General features: G+C 36.6%; 1 protein-coding gene and 1 pseudogene across 1 annotated transcript in view; both read right to left on the bottom strand.

Moving 5' to 3' along the window:
* Nucleotides 1-16,271, bottom strand: part of SHOC1 (shortage in chiasmata 1) — an 85,605-nt gene that overhangs the window by 26,001 nt on the left and 43,333 nt on the right. The window contains 6 exon segments of the mRNA XM_042912464.1: nucleotides 935-1,007; nucleotides 2,476-2,654; nucleotides 6,003-6,107; nucleotides 9,005-9,181; nucleotides 12,233-12,361; nucleotides 14,048-14,464. Of these exon segments, the coding sequence (XP_042768398.1) occupies nucleotides 935-1,007; nucleotides 2,476-2,654; nucleotides 6,003-6,107; nucleotides 9,005-9,181; nucleotides 12,233-12,361; nucleotides 14,048-14,464 (1,080 nt within the window).
* On the bottom strand, nucleotides 9,832-11,690 carry LOC122204783 (annotated as a pseudogene).

Below are 16,271 nucleotides of genomic sequence, written 5' to 3' on the forward strand. Positions count from 1 at the left end.
ATTAGAAAGGAAGGCTATAATATACATATATATATACACACACATATATATGAGAGAATTATCAGCTTTTTTATGAGAGGGATACAGGGGAAGCCATATCATCTGGGGAAAGCAGGGTTTCACTTAAGACAAGGAGATGAAATTGGGACACCTGGGTGGCTCAGTTGGTTAAGCGTTCTACTTAGGCTCAGGTCATGATCTTACAGTTCATGAGTTCAAGCCCCGTGTTGGGCTCTGTGCTGACAGCTCAGAGCCCGGAGCTTGCTTTGATTCTGCATCTCCCTCTCTCTGCCCCTCGCCTACTCACACTCTGTCTGTCTCTCTCTGAAAAATGAATAAACATTAAAAAAGACAAGGAGATGAAAAAGGAGAAGAGTTTAAATATAAGCAATATGTAAACCATAGCACAAGGTGGAAAGAATTGGCAGAGGGGGCAATAGTGGGTAGAAGAGTTGAAGAATGACACTAGAACAAGACAGACCTTAGATGAAATCCTGATTCCCTTACTTGCTACCTATGAGATGTGGCATGTTACATCACCTTTATGAATTTTAGTTTCTTTATTTATAAAACTGATTTACTAAAACTGATTTATAGAGTTGTAAGTATACAGTATTATGTAGCAACTAGTAGATAATTAATAAAAGGTGTTAATTGATAATAATAAATACATATGATATACAATGTATGTGTAAGTACATTACAGTATATTTATATTGCAGACTTAAAGTCCAGATTTATTTCAAAACTGGTTATATCCCACTGAGTTATATACTTTTAAAGGATGAATTTTATGGTATGTTATTATATCTTAATTTAAAAACTTAGATCACTACATTTGTATATGTTCAAACATTTGTTATCAAATGAAGCATAATTTAAGACTCCCAACTGCCATAAATCAATCAATCAATCAATCAATCAATCTCCCTACCTTCCATTTTGTTAAGGATTTTAATGAGTAAATGTTTCTCACCATCTGAGTCCATTCTTATTATAATCAGCACCTGGTCAAAAATAAGAATTTCATATATCTCTGAATAATTATTCTTTTCATAGTTATGCTACTATAACAAAAAAACAAGCTTCACTGGTTACATGAAAATAATGACAATAAGATTACCAAGGAAATATGTGTTATAAAAGATGTCAGTGCTTAAACACAGAGGAATAAATTCTGGTAAGATCAAATATCAATGAGGAAAATATTCTAGGGTAGGGCATTCTTAGCATTCATGTACTTCCATATAGGTGATTGTATATATAAGTTGTCTCTGCCTGCATTGTTAGTGTTAAATTCGACTCAGACAAGTTTGAATTTGTTAGAGAAAACCAATGATTTGCTGCTATACTTTCCTACTTACCATCACAGCTCTTTTTTTGGCACGGGGTTGGGGGAGGACAATAAATCAATTTCAATTTTTTAAATTTCTGACTGATTATTTTACTTTATTTTAATGACTTAGGCAAGTTATCCAAGTAACCACAGAGTTGGGGATAAAGATATAGGAGGGGCAAAGAGGAAGAAGAAGAAGAAGAAGAAGAAGAAGAAGAAGAAGAAGGCCACATTTACATCCAGATTTTGTGTAAAGTATTTGAAACATTTTTCAGCTTGAAAACATTTAAGAAAGTATTTCCTCTTAAGTCTTTTTTTTAAATGTTTATTTGAGAGAGAGAGAGAGAGAGAGAGAGAGAGAGAGAGACAGAGCATGAGCAGGGAAGGGGCAGAGAGAGAGGGAGACACAGAATCCAAAGCAGGCTCCAGGCTGTCAGAATAGAGCCTGATGCAGGGCTTGAACTTATGAACTGTGAGATCATGACCCAAGCCAGATGCTTAACCAATTGAACCACTCAGGCTTCCCCTCTTAAGTCTTTAGTAATGCAACCTTCATATGCTTGAGGTAGCGTGGGCAAAAATCCCCAATATAATCCAAGGCATAAACTAAGAGCTTTTTTTGTAGAATCATATGAGATGAGATTCTGGTTCAATATCTAAAAATAAATTATTGTAGTTTTGTTATCTGGTATATGCCCATGAACTTAAAAGTACCAGACAACAATTTTGAGATTTGCAGAGTCAATCCATAGAGAACTCTGTATAATAAAAATTAAAGTATTTTTAAATTCAAGACATATGAACAATGATGCAAAATCATCCTTTCTCTTGGTCTGATTGTTTTGTTAACTTACTTAAGGAGAAAACTGTCAAGGGACCAAATAGTCTAGACTACTTCATAATTTCAGAGTTAAATGCAAAAATTTATCTTATATCCAATTCCTTTTTTAAAATTAATTTATTTAAATTCAAGTTAGTTAATGTGTTGTGTAGTATTGGTTTCATGAGTAGAATCCAGTGATTTAACACTTACGTATAACACCCAGTGTTCATCCCAACAAGTGCCCTCCTTAATGCCCATCACCAATCCAATTCTTACTTAAGCTGATTATCGTTATCAGCTTTATTCCAGTACTTACATTAATCTGCTGTTCACTCTGCATCCAATTTAGTATCTGGCATCGCAGTTCTTGTATCTTGTAATTGGTTTCAGGCTTTTTTTCCCTAACAAACTGTACAATCTCCAGCTGTCTCCAAATGTTGTCCAGATAGGAGCCTAAAATGCTTCTGTAGATATCTTTTGCATTTGACAAATATCCTGTTAAAAATAAAAGTAGGGGGAAAAGGCATATCTTTTCATTCTTTGAGAAACTCCATGGTAAAAATTAAAAGGAAACAAGAGTCATAACAATTAAAATTTACTTTAATCCTTTTATGATTTTGATCAAAGATATTGATTAATAAAAACCTTAAAATTGAGTAAAGCTTAAAATTATGTACCAAATGTCTCCTTTTAAGCTACCACAACATACTCGAATATATCCCATCTCTTCCTGCCTTCTGGCTTGATCTACACTTACATGCAAGTCCTATGGAAATGCCACCCCATTGGAATTTTCTTAGTATTTTATCTGTAGAATAAATAGATTGTACTTGATTTTTGGTTCTTTATGTATATGACGATCTCAGTCTATAAGCTCTTGGGATAAATCCATGATATTTATGCATAATTTATTTGTATAACTGCAAAAACAGCAGAGCCTAAATTCAGACCCACTACAAGCAGTTTCCAAACACAGAATCCTGCGACCTATCCTTGCAAGTTCATATTCAGTAAATTTAGATTGTATCCCGGGGTTTTTTGCCTAAAAGCTCTCCTGGTAATACCACAACACAGTGAGTTCTGTGAATTACTGAAAAGCACCTAGCATAGTCACTTATGTAGGTCAGATGTTCACTGAATACTTTGGCAATAATATATTTTAAAATTATGTTTATGTTCACATTTTTATATTTATGTGCATATTCGAATTTTACATTAGTACAGCTTGACTGATGGGCAATTTAGACTGACTTATGTTCTATCTTTTTTTTTAAGTTTATCTTTGAGAAAGCAAGAAAGTGGGGAAGGGGCATAGAGAGAGACGGGAGAGAGAGAGAATCCCAAGCAGCCTCTGAGCTGTCAGCACAGAGCCCATCGCGGAGCTCGAACTCAAGAACTGTGAGATCATGACCTAAGCTGAAGTCCAACGCTTAACCAACTGAGCCACCCAGGCGCCCCATGTTCTTTCTGCCTTCTAATCTCCAAAGCTCTTACTGATTCTCTAGATCTAACTTTCTAAATGAGAAGCCTAATCCAGTACCATCCCTATTTCAATGGCACCCTATTATCTACAGAATAAGGTCTGAGCTCTTTTGTGCAGCTTACAAGGCTATTCATGATTTGGCTCTTTTTTATGTCTTCATGCTTAGTTCTTACTGCTTTCTACCTTGTACTCTTCACTTTAACTACATGGAACTGTATGCAGCACACCCACTGGGCCATTCTTATGGGCTCTTAATTCTGCCTATAATACCCTTTCATACTTTATTTACTTAGCAAACTTGTACTTTTTTTTTTTTTTAGCTTTTTAATGTTTATTGATTTTTGAAAGAGACACAGCGTGAACAGGGGAGGGGCAGAGAGACAGGGAGACACAGAATCCAAAGAAGGCTCCAGGCTCTGAGCTGTCAGCACAGAGCCTGAAGTGGGGCTGGTACTCACAAACCATGAGATCATGACCTGAGCTGAAGTCAGAAGTTTAACAGACTGAGCCACCCAGGAGCCCTTTATTTTTAAATAAACATTCAGCTTAAAGGTAACAGTCTCCATCCTTTGTATCATTAGTACCTATCTTTACTACAGTACCCATTACACAATACTGAATTTATTTCTGGGTTAAAGCCCAGAAGTGAGACTATACCTTTAATCTTGAAAGTCATTACCTTGCTAGCTTGGGAGGGGTAACAAATTGGCAGCTGGGAGAAAAAAAAACAGAATTCTAGAAGGGTACAGGGCAGGCAGCCAGACCCCCATGGACCTTTCTTTCTCTGCCACTATGCAAAGAAAAAAAGAAAAGAGGACAACCTAATTCACTCTTTGACTTTGAGAGGTTTAGAGTGAGAAATCTCTCCACTAAAAATGTCCAAAGTGGCTTAGTTATTCCTTATGGCTTGGGACCTAGGGCTTAAGAAGTTTGCTTGCCAACAAGAATTTTAATTTTACTTCTAGAGTATTCCTCAAGGTAGCCAAATAGCAATGACCAAGTTTGATTGAGCAAAAGTATTTCTTTGAGGAGCAAAAATCATTCAGCCCAAGTACATAGTTCTTAATGGTCTCACTTAATCCTTGTGTAGATCGTAAGAGTACTTAAAGGTGAATATACTTCAAATAATCCTCCATAAATATTATTTATCTAATTCTAATTCTCTAATACTAGTAAGTTTGAGCAGCAGTGAGTCACAACTGAACTCTCTCTATAGCACGGAGAGCTCAGATGTTTAGATTCTGATATTCTGCCTTATTATTATGCTTTAATAATCAGCCTTGCTTTTGGTAGGACTGGTGACCTTTCATGGAAGCTGATAAGTATAATGAAAACAGATGACTAAATAGAAGGACATGTGATATTACACCCTTATACCAATTGCAGGTTCTGTAAACTAGAGTCCCCAATCCATAGTTTTCTTGGGATGGAGGTAAAACAACCTGATCCAGCATCAATACCCAAGTGGTTTAATTGGAGAAGAAAGGATAAGCAACATGTTAGGATTTCTAAAGGTAGCTGTAACATAGTTATAATACTTGACCAGATAATACTAATACAATACTTGGCCAAATATTATTATTTCCAGTGCTTAGAGGGAGGACAGCTGTAACTCACTGCTGCTCAGTATTTACCAAAACAGTGGATTAGAGAAATAGTTGTCTGGGTCATAGATTAGACAAAACCTCTGGGTCACAGATCAGAGAAAAATTATTTTCACTTTAAATTTTAAATAGGTTCTAGAAATTCTAAATTATAAAACAATTCTATAAGTATACCATTACTAAAAAATCTAAATAATCCTGCAATAAGGGGCCTAAAGCAGTAATGTATTGAGACAGATATTTTAATGATTTTGATAGTTTGGAAATAATTTCCAAAATCTTAACATTTTCTAATATATTCAAATAGTTTGATTTTTATTTCTCAAGTAATTCATACCCTAATTTACATGTAAAACTAAAAAAATTGCAAAATATCTTACTACTAATAATTTGGTTATATTAGTTATATTCACCTAGCAAAGATTCAAAGCCACAACATTCAATGAGGACCTAAAATGTACATGCCAAAATATCATCTTACATTAAAAAGTAGTGCATGATAATGATTATATAATCAAATCTGCTTGAGGCCATTATGAGTCTACAATTCAGGCCTAGATTAGAGAATCCTAAACCTATTTTTTTAAATGATGGTATTTGTTACAAATGATTTCTTTCAATGAATATAGGCAGCATAAAATATACATTCTATTAGAATTATGTCAAAATGTATATAGTGCTTAATGTGCAAGTAAAAGAGGAAATAAAAATATCTCAATAGGACTAAAAGGGGAAATAAAAATTTATCCCACTAACCCAATGCTGTGTCCAAGCTGCATGTTAAAAGGACATCTCTAATTGTTACCAGAAGATGTAAGAGAGCAGCATGCTTGTATGTCATTTCTCTTTCATCATTCGTACCTAAGCAAGCAGAAATGTATTTAAAAACATAAGATACACATCAGAATTTTAGAACATGTATCAGAATGCTTAACAATAATAGCTAACATTCATTATCAGGTGCTTACTATATGCCAGGCTGCTGGTTATTTCATTGAATCTATAATAATAACCCTATCAGACAAGTTTATTATGATCCTCATTTTATGGATGAGGAAATAGTCTGAACAAGGTTAAGTAACTGTCCAAGGTCACTTTGTTTTTGTTTTTAAGTTTATTTGTTTATTTTGAGAGAGACAGAGACAGCGTGAGTGGGGGAGGGGTTGAGAGAGAGAGAGAGAGAGAGAGAGAGAGAGAGAATCCCAAGTAGTCTCTGTGCTACCAGTGCATGATCTCACGAAATTGTGAGATCATGATGTGACCAGAAATCTAGAGTCAGATGCTTAACCAACTGAGCCACCCAGGTGCCCCTCTAAGGTCAATTTGTGAATAAATAAATGGTGGAGCTGGCATTCAAACCCAGACAGCTAACCTTAGTGTTCATATTCTTGTTGCTTCCAAAAGATATTCAATTATTTCTACTCTTGGTAGGAAAAAAGGCCAGTGATTCCCAGTTATGAAACAAAAAGCAAATTCAACTCATAACTTGCCAACTGGTGAAGAGAAAGATGGGGATCATAACATAAAGCAATACCTTGAAATGGAGGTAGACACCTGGGAATATTTGTCCAAAGATATGACTCAAACAAGAGGTGTATTTACAATACAAGAGATGTATTGGCTACTTAATGTGTTCCATGTAGTTCCAGAGCTTTCTGAAGATGATAGATTGGATTTTACTATGTGCAAAAGTGAAACCAAGAAGATAGGAGTCTAGGCCCACTGCCCCAATTCAACCAGAGAAGCTTCACTTTTCCATGTTTTATATAATGGGATCCCACGAAATATTTATTTGTACAAAACGTTCTGCTGAAAAATTTGAAAACTGCTCATCTAATCAATTAGTGAAGATCAAGGCAAATAAGAAGTAGTCACTGGGAACAAGGGGCAACAGGAGAACCATTTATGGGTTAGTATATTCAGCCCCTCTAAGGACTTGTGGAAACAAGTCAATCATGACCTGGAATGGATAAGAACAGGGCAGAGAAACAAGATTTGGTATCATTTTTCTTCTGTCTTTAGGAGAACATTTCTTGAACATCTCTTATCATGCCAGTCTGCAGCTGATGAATTCTTTCAGCTTTCATGTGTCTGAAAACATCTTCATTTTTACCTTTGCTTTCATAATATGTTTTTGCCTAGTGTAGACAACTAAGGTTTTTTTTCTTTCAGTATTTTAAAGATTTTACTCCACTGTCTTTTCACCTGAATTATTTCTGACAAGAAATTATGTCATCCTTATCTTTGCTTTCCTTATGTAACATACTTTTTCTTTTCCCTCTGGCTGCTCCTACAATTTTCTCTTTACTGTGAGTTTTGAGCAATTTGATTATGATATGCCTCGGTGTGGCTTTATTATGTTTCTTGTGCTTGCTGTTCACTGAGTTTCTTGGATCTATGGGTTTTAGTTCTTACTAAGTTTGGAAAGCTTTCAGTCATTATTTTTTCAAATATTTTTCTCTTTACCCTCTTTTTACCTCTCCTTTGAGAATTCTAGTTGCTATTATATCTGGCTATCTGAAGTTGTTTCACAGCCCGCTGATGCTCTTTTCTTTCTTTTTTTAGATTTTTTTTTTACCTACCCATGTTTTATTTTAGTTTCTAGTGCTATGTCTTCAAGTTAACTAATCTTTTCTTCTGCAATATTTAATCTGCTATTAATCCCATCTAGTGCATTTTTTCATCTCATGCATTGTAGTTTCATTTCTAGAAGCTTCATTTGTGTCCTTTATATGTCCCTAACATCTTTGTCAGTACTGAGTTTGCTTCGATTGATTATTCTCATTATGGGTTGTGTTTTCCTGTCTCTTGTTATGCCTGATAATCTTTGATTGGATGTCAGACACTGTGAATTCTATCTTGTTGGGTGCCCCATGAATTATGAGTTTTTCTAGCCTAGCTGGTGGTAGCAGGCATTATTCCCTGCCCTGTGTGAATGCAGGGTACTATTCCCTCTAATCCCATCAGATGGTTTCCTTCCCCAACCTCAAGTGGTTTCCTCATATACACTCTTTGATCAGTACTCTGCCGAATACTCTGTGTGAAGCTCTCTGTTCTCTAATATTCTATCCTTTGACCTCTAGCCAAGAGGCTAGATGGCCTTGGTCTCCCTGGACACTCAGTTTTGTTTTCTCAGTGCAGACTGTCCACTTGACTCTGCCCCGGTACCTCTCCCTGTGTTATGGCCCGGCAACTCTTTCAAGGCAGTAAGCTAGGGCAATGGTAGGGCTCACCTTGTTTCCCATCTCTCAGGAATCACTGTGCTTCACTGCCTGATGTGTAGGGTCTTAAAAACTGGTTTCATGTATTTCATCTTTGTTTTTGTTTTTGTTTTCCTCCTTGAAGGAGGGTAAATCCAATCCCTGTTTCTCCATCTTGTCCAGAAGCAAAAGTTAAGGAGTGACTTTAATTAATCTATTTTTTTACCTCCCCCCCCCCCCCACTTTTGGGAGGGAATTAGGTGGTTCAGATGTTAACAATAATAGGGTTAATTTGGTTTGGGGGCAATAGGAACCTGTCAAGTAATATATGTCAATTAGGAGTATCACTGAGAAGCAAAGCCAGATGATATTCATTACCTATTTCTCCTCACTTAGGTGATCCTCCAATATTGGTTTATGGTTGTCATATGCTGAATTACAGTTATGCCTTCATCCATGACTAATTACTATACCTTCTATATTCAATTTTTACTCATTTGATACAATAATCCATAACTTTATATCCTTTTAAATAGTGTGATTTTTATTTGTACTCACCTTGCTGAATAGCATCACTTATTACTTTTTCTTGTTCCTTTAAGAGGAATCTTGTTTCATCAAAAATGACAGTGGCAAATGTCCAATTAGCAGCAGGGAGAGTACAGAGGCATACAAGTTTTTTTAAGATAGGAGTAGCTGCTGCTTCTAGGAGACAGAATGCTTGGCACTGGCTATCTGTGAAAATAAAAGCATTAAAGATAGTGTTTTATAAGGATGCTTGCTCTTTTTGACAAACCAATTAAACATGTCACTTCTTGGAAAACTGAACTCCATCCTAATTCTTTTCTGAGTAAAGATCAAGAGATTGTACAGAGGCTCATTTTAGAATATTTATTCTAAATAAACTAATAACAACAAAATCAAAAACCCTCTGTAGAATTAGTATAATTTTATGACTATCCTGCTTATTAGAAAATATTTATTCGTTAACTAATTTGGCATGGCAAGTATGAAGAGCCATATAAAGAGAACCACATAATTTTTTTTCTTCTCCCCCCACTGAAATTAGCTTACAACCTTAAGCCAAACAAATTTGTAACAATGACAAATTGTTTCTAGTTTTCACTAGAATGTCAATAAAGATTTGCATTACCATCTAAAGGTTGTAAATAAAACTGAAGAGAATGAAAAGATATTTAAAAACAGTGTCATATTTTCTTATTGATGTTAATAATGAGCATGATATTCTTTTTTGTTTTTTCTCTGAATTTTTAAAATTTATTTTTCATTTATTCTGAGAGACAGAGACAGAGTGAGAGAGAGAGGGAGACACAAAATCCGAAGCAGGCTCCAGGCTCTGAGCTGTCAGCACAAAGCCCAACATGGGCTTGAATTCATGAAACCGTGAGATCATGACCATAGGACTGACACACCACATGCACCAGCGGGTAAGACTTCCAGAGGACTCGGTCACACCAGGAAGGCAGGTTGTATTTCATCCCTGTGGCTTTCTGCTTAGTGTAGGCGTATTAGTCCCGAGTCAGTCTTTCAAAACGGTAGGTGGGCACGAACGTGATTTCTTCCTCCTCAAAGTGTAAGAAGACCTTCTGCTCCTTCCTCTCCATCACCAGCTGGTCATGGGACAGGAGGTCTGCGTACTGCTGCTGCTTGATCTTCTGGACAATGGTTTCTGCCTCCCAGGTGGGAAGGTCCACACAGTAGTTCAGATCACCAAGCCAGAAGAGGTGGGTAAAGTGGTGAGTGGTGTTAAAAGGACTCAGTTTCTTGTCTCCCAGAGCAGAAGCCAGAGAATGTTCATATAGTTTTGGTTTTGCCTGAGTTTCTTTTCACTTCCAGAAGTTAAATGGCTGTTAACAAAGCCCTAGGAGGTTCTGTTGAACATAAATGACACCCCCACGGCTCCCTTGTTTCTCAGCGTGTTGGCGATGCCCGTCTTCACATTGTTGGTGCAGATGTGACTGATGTGGTTCTCATGCTCCGGCTTGGCCAGCACTACGATTTGGATATTCCAGAGGGTGTGGATGGCAACTGTTTTAAAAGTCATGCTGGTCGGGGTGCCTGGGTGGCTCAGTCGGTTAGGCGGCCGACTTCGGCTCAGGTCATGATCTCGCGGTCCGTGAGTTCGAGCCCCGCGTCGGGCTCTGTGCTGACAGCTCGGAGCCTGTTTCAGATTCTGTGTCTCCCTCTCTCTGACCCTCCCCCATTCATGCTTTGTCTCTCTCTGTCTCAAAAATAAATAAACGCTCAAAAAAAAAAAAAATAAAAAAAAAAAAAAGTCATGCTGGTGATTTCTTGCAGGGAGTGTCTGAGTATCTCCAGCCACTCCTTCTCTCCCAGGGGGTCTTCCTGGGTGCTGATCACGTAGATGTCATGAGGGATGTAATCGGCAGAGTCATCCTGAGTCTTTCCCTGCCCCTTGGAGAGAAACCAGAACGTGATCTTCTTGGGGGGGGGGGGGTGTTACCCATGTTCCAGGTGCTGATGAAGATGGTGATCATGTCTGGCTCTGCTTGCTCCGAGTACTTATTCTTCATCTGCTGGAGAAGCTGGCAGAAACCTTCTCTCTTTTTGGAATCAGCAAAAACATATTCCTTCCACAAGGTCTTATCCTTCTGTTTCCACCAAAATCACCAACTTGTTCAGAAACGTCTGAGACTTGATGAGCTGCAGGATCTTATTGTGGCTGTAGAACTTGTCCTCAGAACCATCCTTGAACTTCTTAATTATCAGTTTCCCAGACTCAACATCAACTTTGAGCTGCAGCTTCTTAGGAATCCCCAGGGATTCTGACTTTACCTCAAAGGTGACAGGAAGGATGAGGGAACATTGATGGGGAGACTTGGTGCCTTCATGCAGCAAGGCCTTGACCTTGTCTTCAATGGGGGTCAAGACACTCGTCAGTTGGCTGACCTTGGCCACCATGTTGACTGGATTGGCCTCACCAGGCACCTGAGGCCATGGAGGGAGGCAAGGGGATTGCTGCTGGTCAAACAGCCTCTGCAGAGACTCCAGGGAGGGGAGAGTCTGGGTGACTTTGCTGGGAGCAGGAGACTGAGCATGATATTCTTAAGCAGGCTGTTCTTTAGGAGTCGAAGAATATTCTTCACGGCAGAAGCAAACATTTTAATCAGTATTGTTTAATCATTTAAACAATAGCTTTAAAAAAATTTTTTAAGTGTTTATTTATTTTTGAGAGAGAGAGAGAGAGAGAAAGAGAGGTATGCACAAGCATGGGAGGGGCAGAGGATGAGGGAGACGGAATCTGAAGCAGGCTCCAGGCTCTGAGCTGTCAGGCCAGAGCCCAGTGCAGGGCTAAAACCCACGGATTGCAAGATCATGACCTGATCCAAAGTTGGATGCTTAACCAACTGAGCCACCCAAGTGCCCCAACGGCGGTAGCTTTTTTAACATCATGTTGACAATGGGTAAAAGAATAGAGGGAGTAAGCAACATCAGTTCATTTTTCCAGACTGGGCAGAACGGTGTGAGCAGCTGTAGTCTGCTGTTGTCTGATGAATATAGAGAAGCAAGAGTTTAAATGAAGGGAGAAATAACACTGAGTGGACTGGAGTAGGGCAATGGAAAGGGGCAGAGGCAGTGAATGGGGGCGTTCCAGGCCCAGGAGTAACTTGAAAGTAGGAATGGCATGATGAAACATCTGAAACAAGTGAAGAAAGTAACATGGGAAATCAGGTATGTCCTAGATACTCAGAAAAGGCTTCAAGTTCACTTAATTTGAATGCACTTTAAAAGCATACAGCATACCTGATGCTTGAATTTCAATGACCTTGTCTACTTTCCTTTCCTGACTTATTTTCTCTACGGCTTTATTAGTACAAACAATGGGACTTTCTTCTTGAAGAGTCAAGGAATGTTCTTCTTTATCTTGAAATTCTAATAAAAATATTAATTTGCATTATTCAGGGAAACTTAATGTCACTTTACTTAAAATGATTTGATATAATATGATAATTGTTAAAGTTCTTCCTTGAAATATGTCAGTATTAAAGTGAACAACTATTCAGGTCAATGGACGTAACAACAGTGCTGGGTAGGAAGCTGAATGACCATAACAGAAAGAATCTTGGCATCAAATCACTGTTTCAGTCTCAATTCTGACACTAGCTTCAGTGTCCTCATATGTAAAATACAGATAAATATACCTATTGTGAATACTGTTATAAGGAATAAATACCAAGTACAGTTCCTGACAGCTAAAAGGCACATACAGCTCAACTTCATTTCTCTGTGACTTTCCATATACCCTTCCTTCTGCTATTAATTCTTTCCTATGCCCCAAGCCCTCCCTATCTCCAACCTTTTTTAATTAGGTCAATTCTTACCACTCACCCTTTAGGTCTCAGGCATTTTCTCTGAGCCTATAAGCTTCTCAAGGTCAGCAACAGTATCATATTTATCTCTAATATGTAATTTAGTGCCTGGCATACAGTTCATTTGTCTTCCTTCTTTTCTAAGTAGTGTGGAGGATTACAAAATATATATAACTAATTAATTTATTTATAGTTACTTATTTTAACTAGATAGCAAAGTTATCTATTAATAATGATTACCAGATAATTTTAGAAACATAATACCACCTTGAAACATTTTAATATATGAACTTTAAATATATGGTGAAAACAATGGAGTAAAATATCCTAAACTAGATTATGTTATTATTTTCAAGTATATTTTTCATTAGCTATAAATAATTGGAATAGTTATGATTAAATAATACTAATTACTAGAGTTTTTGAGGGGGCCTAATAAGTTGTAACATTCTTTGTTGCCCCTGAATTAATTATAAAATAAGGGAAGAAGTAAAATATATATACCAAAACATTACCTTTATTACTAACAAAGGCTAAGTTGGAAAAAGGAGCTTAGTTTGAGAATCAAATGGGCTGGCTGTGGACAGCAGAATTCCACATTAACAATATATAAGATGGTAAGACCTAAGTATGCTGTGACTCTCATGCATATATATTCTTGTACTTAATTCTTCTGAGTAACTTATGTCAAACATATTCTAGAATACCTATTTTTCCTTTTTTACCGGAAGTGAAATGATATGACACATACTACCTTTGATATGGTTTTAAGTAGTGAATGTAAAACAGTTACAACTCAGACAGAAACTCTTTGTTAAAGTTAAAAAGAGTAATAAGCAATCAAACGGGCAAAATGTTCTCAAGTACACATTATAAGCTATAATACTGAGAACTGTCAGCTAAAAGAGAAAAACAATGGCAGAACAATCAACAAAAGTTAGAAATACCATGAATCTGTATGACCAAGTTGTAGAAATCAAGTTTTACAAATAGTGACTTTTTTACAAGTTCAAATGCACTTTTAAATTTTTTGGAAAATACATATCTACATCTATGTCTAAATACATACACAAATATCCACATCGATCTCCATACTCAATAAGTATCATGAATGAAAGATGTTTTCTTTGGCTTTGAAAAATAATATATTCTATTTGAAAGAGCTTTATTTCCTTACCTTCTGTAGTAAATTATATATTTAGTCCTTAAAGCTATCATATTTATGTCAAACTATTACTAAGTTACCCACCATCATTTTCTTCACTGCCCGTGAGTTCAGTCTTTGAGGTGCAAGTTCTATGTTTATTTCGCAGTACAATAAAGTCATTCAAAAGGTCCAAATCATTCTTCCATTTTCTACCTTGTTTAAAAGATGATTTTTCAATTTTTGGAGAGGAAGATGATTCAATAGATGGTACTGTGCAGTTAAGTTCCGAGTAATCTTCATTTTCTTTATTTTGGCTTATTCTATAAACTAATTCTAGATCATTCTTTGGTTTTTCTTCTTTTGTTGGTCTTTTAACAGATATATAGTCATCAGAAAAACACAGGTCTGGTATTTCTTTTGCCAGAGATGAAATCTTTTGTGGGAGTAATAAACGATCATTTGTAGATTTCTCATTAATAAGTACAATAGGTGAGGAACAACTTTTATATTCTAGCCATGCTGAAAACAGAAAATAAAAATATCCAAATGACATCCATGAATAAATGGGTGCTCTGCTAGGGTATTAGGATAACTTTTATTTATAGGTTCTTATTAATATAATTTGATCCTTAAAAGTACTTTGTTTATTGCTTTGAAAATCAATTTTGGCCTGAATAAAATAAATTTTTTAAAAGGGCAAAATTTCTGCACCTTTTTTTCTTACTACTGGAGTGAGGTTACTAGGTAAAGAATTCCAGAAAATTCCTATTGCCAATAGGCTTAGAATTAAGTCTAAAGGTCAAAAACTTAGGTATCAAGCAATTGACAGATCAGAAGAATATACTTATAATACATATACTTGAAAAGAACTGTATCCAATATATATAAAAAACTCTCCTAGTTTAATATTTAAAAAGCAAAGCCAATTTAAAATTTGACAAAATATTTGAACAATACTTCATATAAGATATGTACATGCTACAACATGGATGAATCTTGAAAACATACTAAATGAAAGAAGCCAGTCACAAAAGACCACATATTGTATGATTCCATTTATATGAAACATCCAGAATAGGCAATCTATACAGGCAGAGAATAGATTAGTGGTTCCACAGCTGTAGAAAATGGGGAGTGACTGCTAATGGGTACAAGATTTCTTTTGAGCGATGACAAAAATGTTCTAAAATTGACTGTGGTGATGATTACACAACTTTGTGACTATACTAAAAACCACTGTATGGTGTACTTTAGAGTTGTATGGCATTTGAATTATACTTCAGTAAAGCTATAATATATTTTTTAATGTTTACTTACTTATTTTGAAAGAGAGAGAGAGAGCGAGTGAGCAGGGGAGGTGCAGAGAGAGGGAGAGAGAGAGAATCCCAAGCAGGCTTTGCATTGTCAGCAGAGTCCAATGCAGGGCTCGAACCCATGAACCACGAGATCATGACCTGAGCCAAAACCAAGAGTTGAATACCCAACTGACTGAGCCACCTAGAAGCCCCTATAATATATTTTTTAAAGCAAGATATACAAATGGCCAATGACCATGTTAACTGATGTTCATCATCATTAGTCATCAGGAAAATACAAATTAAAAGCACAATGAGATACTACAACACAACCATTAGAATGGCTGAAATTAAAGACTGTCAATACCAACTGTTGGCAAGGATATAGAATAACTAGAACTCTCACACATTGCTAATGTGAATGCACAATCTTGCAAGCACGTTGGAAAACAATTTACTAGTTTCTTATGAAGTTAAATATACACCTACCATAAGACCCAGTAATTGTACTCATAGGTATTCATTCAAGAGAAATGATAACATATGTTCACAAAAAGACTTCAATAAGAAGATTCATAGAAGTTTTATTCCTAACTTTCCCTATAAAAACCTGGGAAATAAATCCAGGAGAGTGGATAAACAAACTGGGGTACATCCATATGAAAAATTCTTCAGTAACAAGAAGTGAATAGTGATACACACAGCATTGTAAATGAATCTCAAAAATGTTATGCTGAGGGGCGCCTGGGTGGCTCAGTCGGTTAAGTGTCCGACTTCGGCTCAAGTCACGATCTCGCGGTCCGTGAGTTCGAGCCCCGCATCGGGCTCTGTGCTGACAGCTCGGAGCCTGGAGCCTGTTTCAGATTCTGTGTCTCCCTCTCTCTGACCCTCCCCCGTTCATGCTCTGTCTCTCTCTGTCTCAAAAATAAAGGTTAAAAAAAAAAAATTAAAAAAAAAATGTTATGCTGAGTGGAAGAAGCCAAACACAAAGGAGTTACTATATGATTCCATAAATGAAATTCTAGAATACT

The sequence above is a fragment of the Panthera leo genome, chromosome D4 (assembly GCF_018350215.1).
Source record: "Panthera leo isolate Ple1 chromosome D4, P.leo_Ple1_pat1.1, whole genome shotgun sequence".
NCBI lineage: Eukaryota > Metazoa > Chordata > Mammalia > Carnivora > Felidae > Panthera > Panthera leo.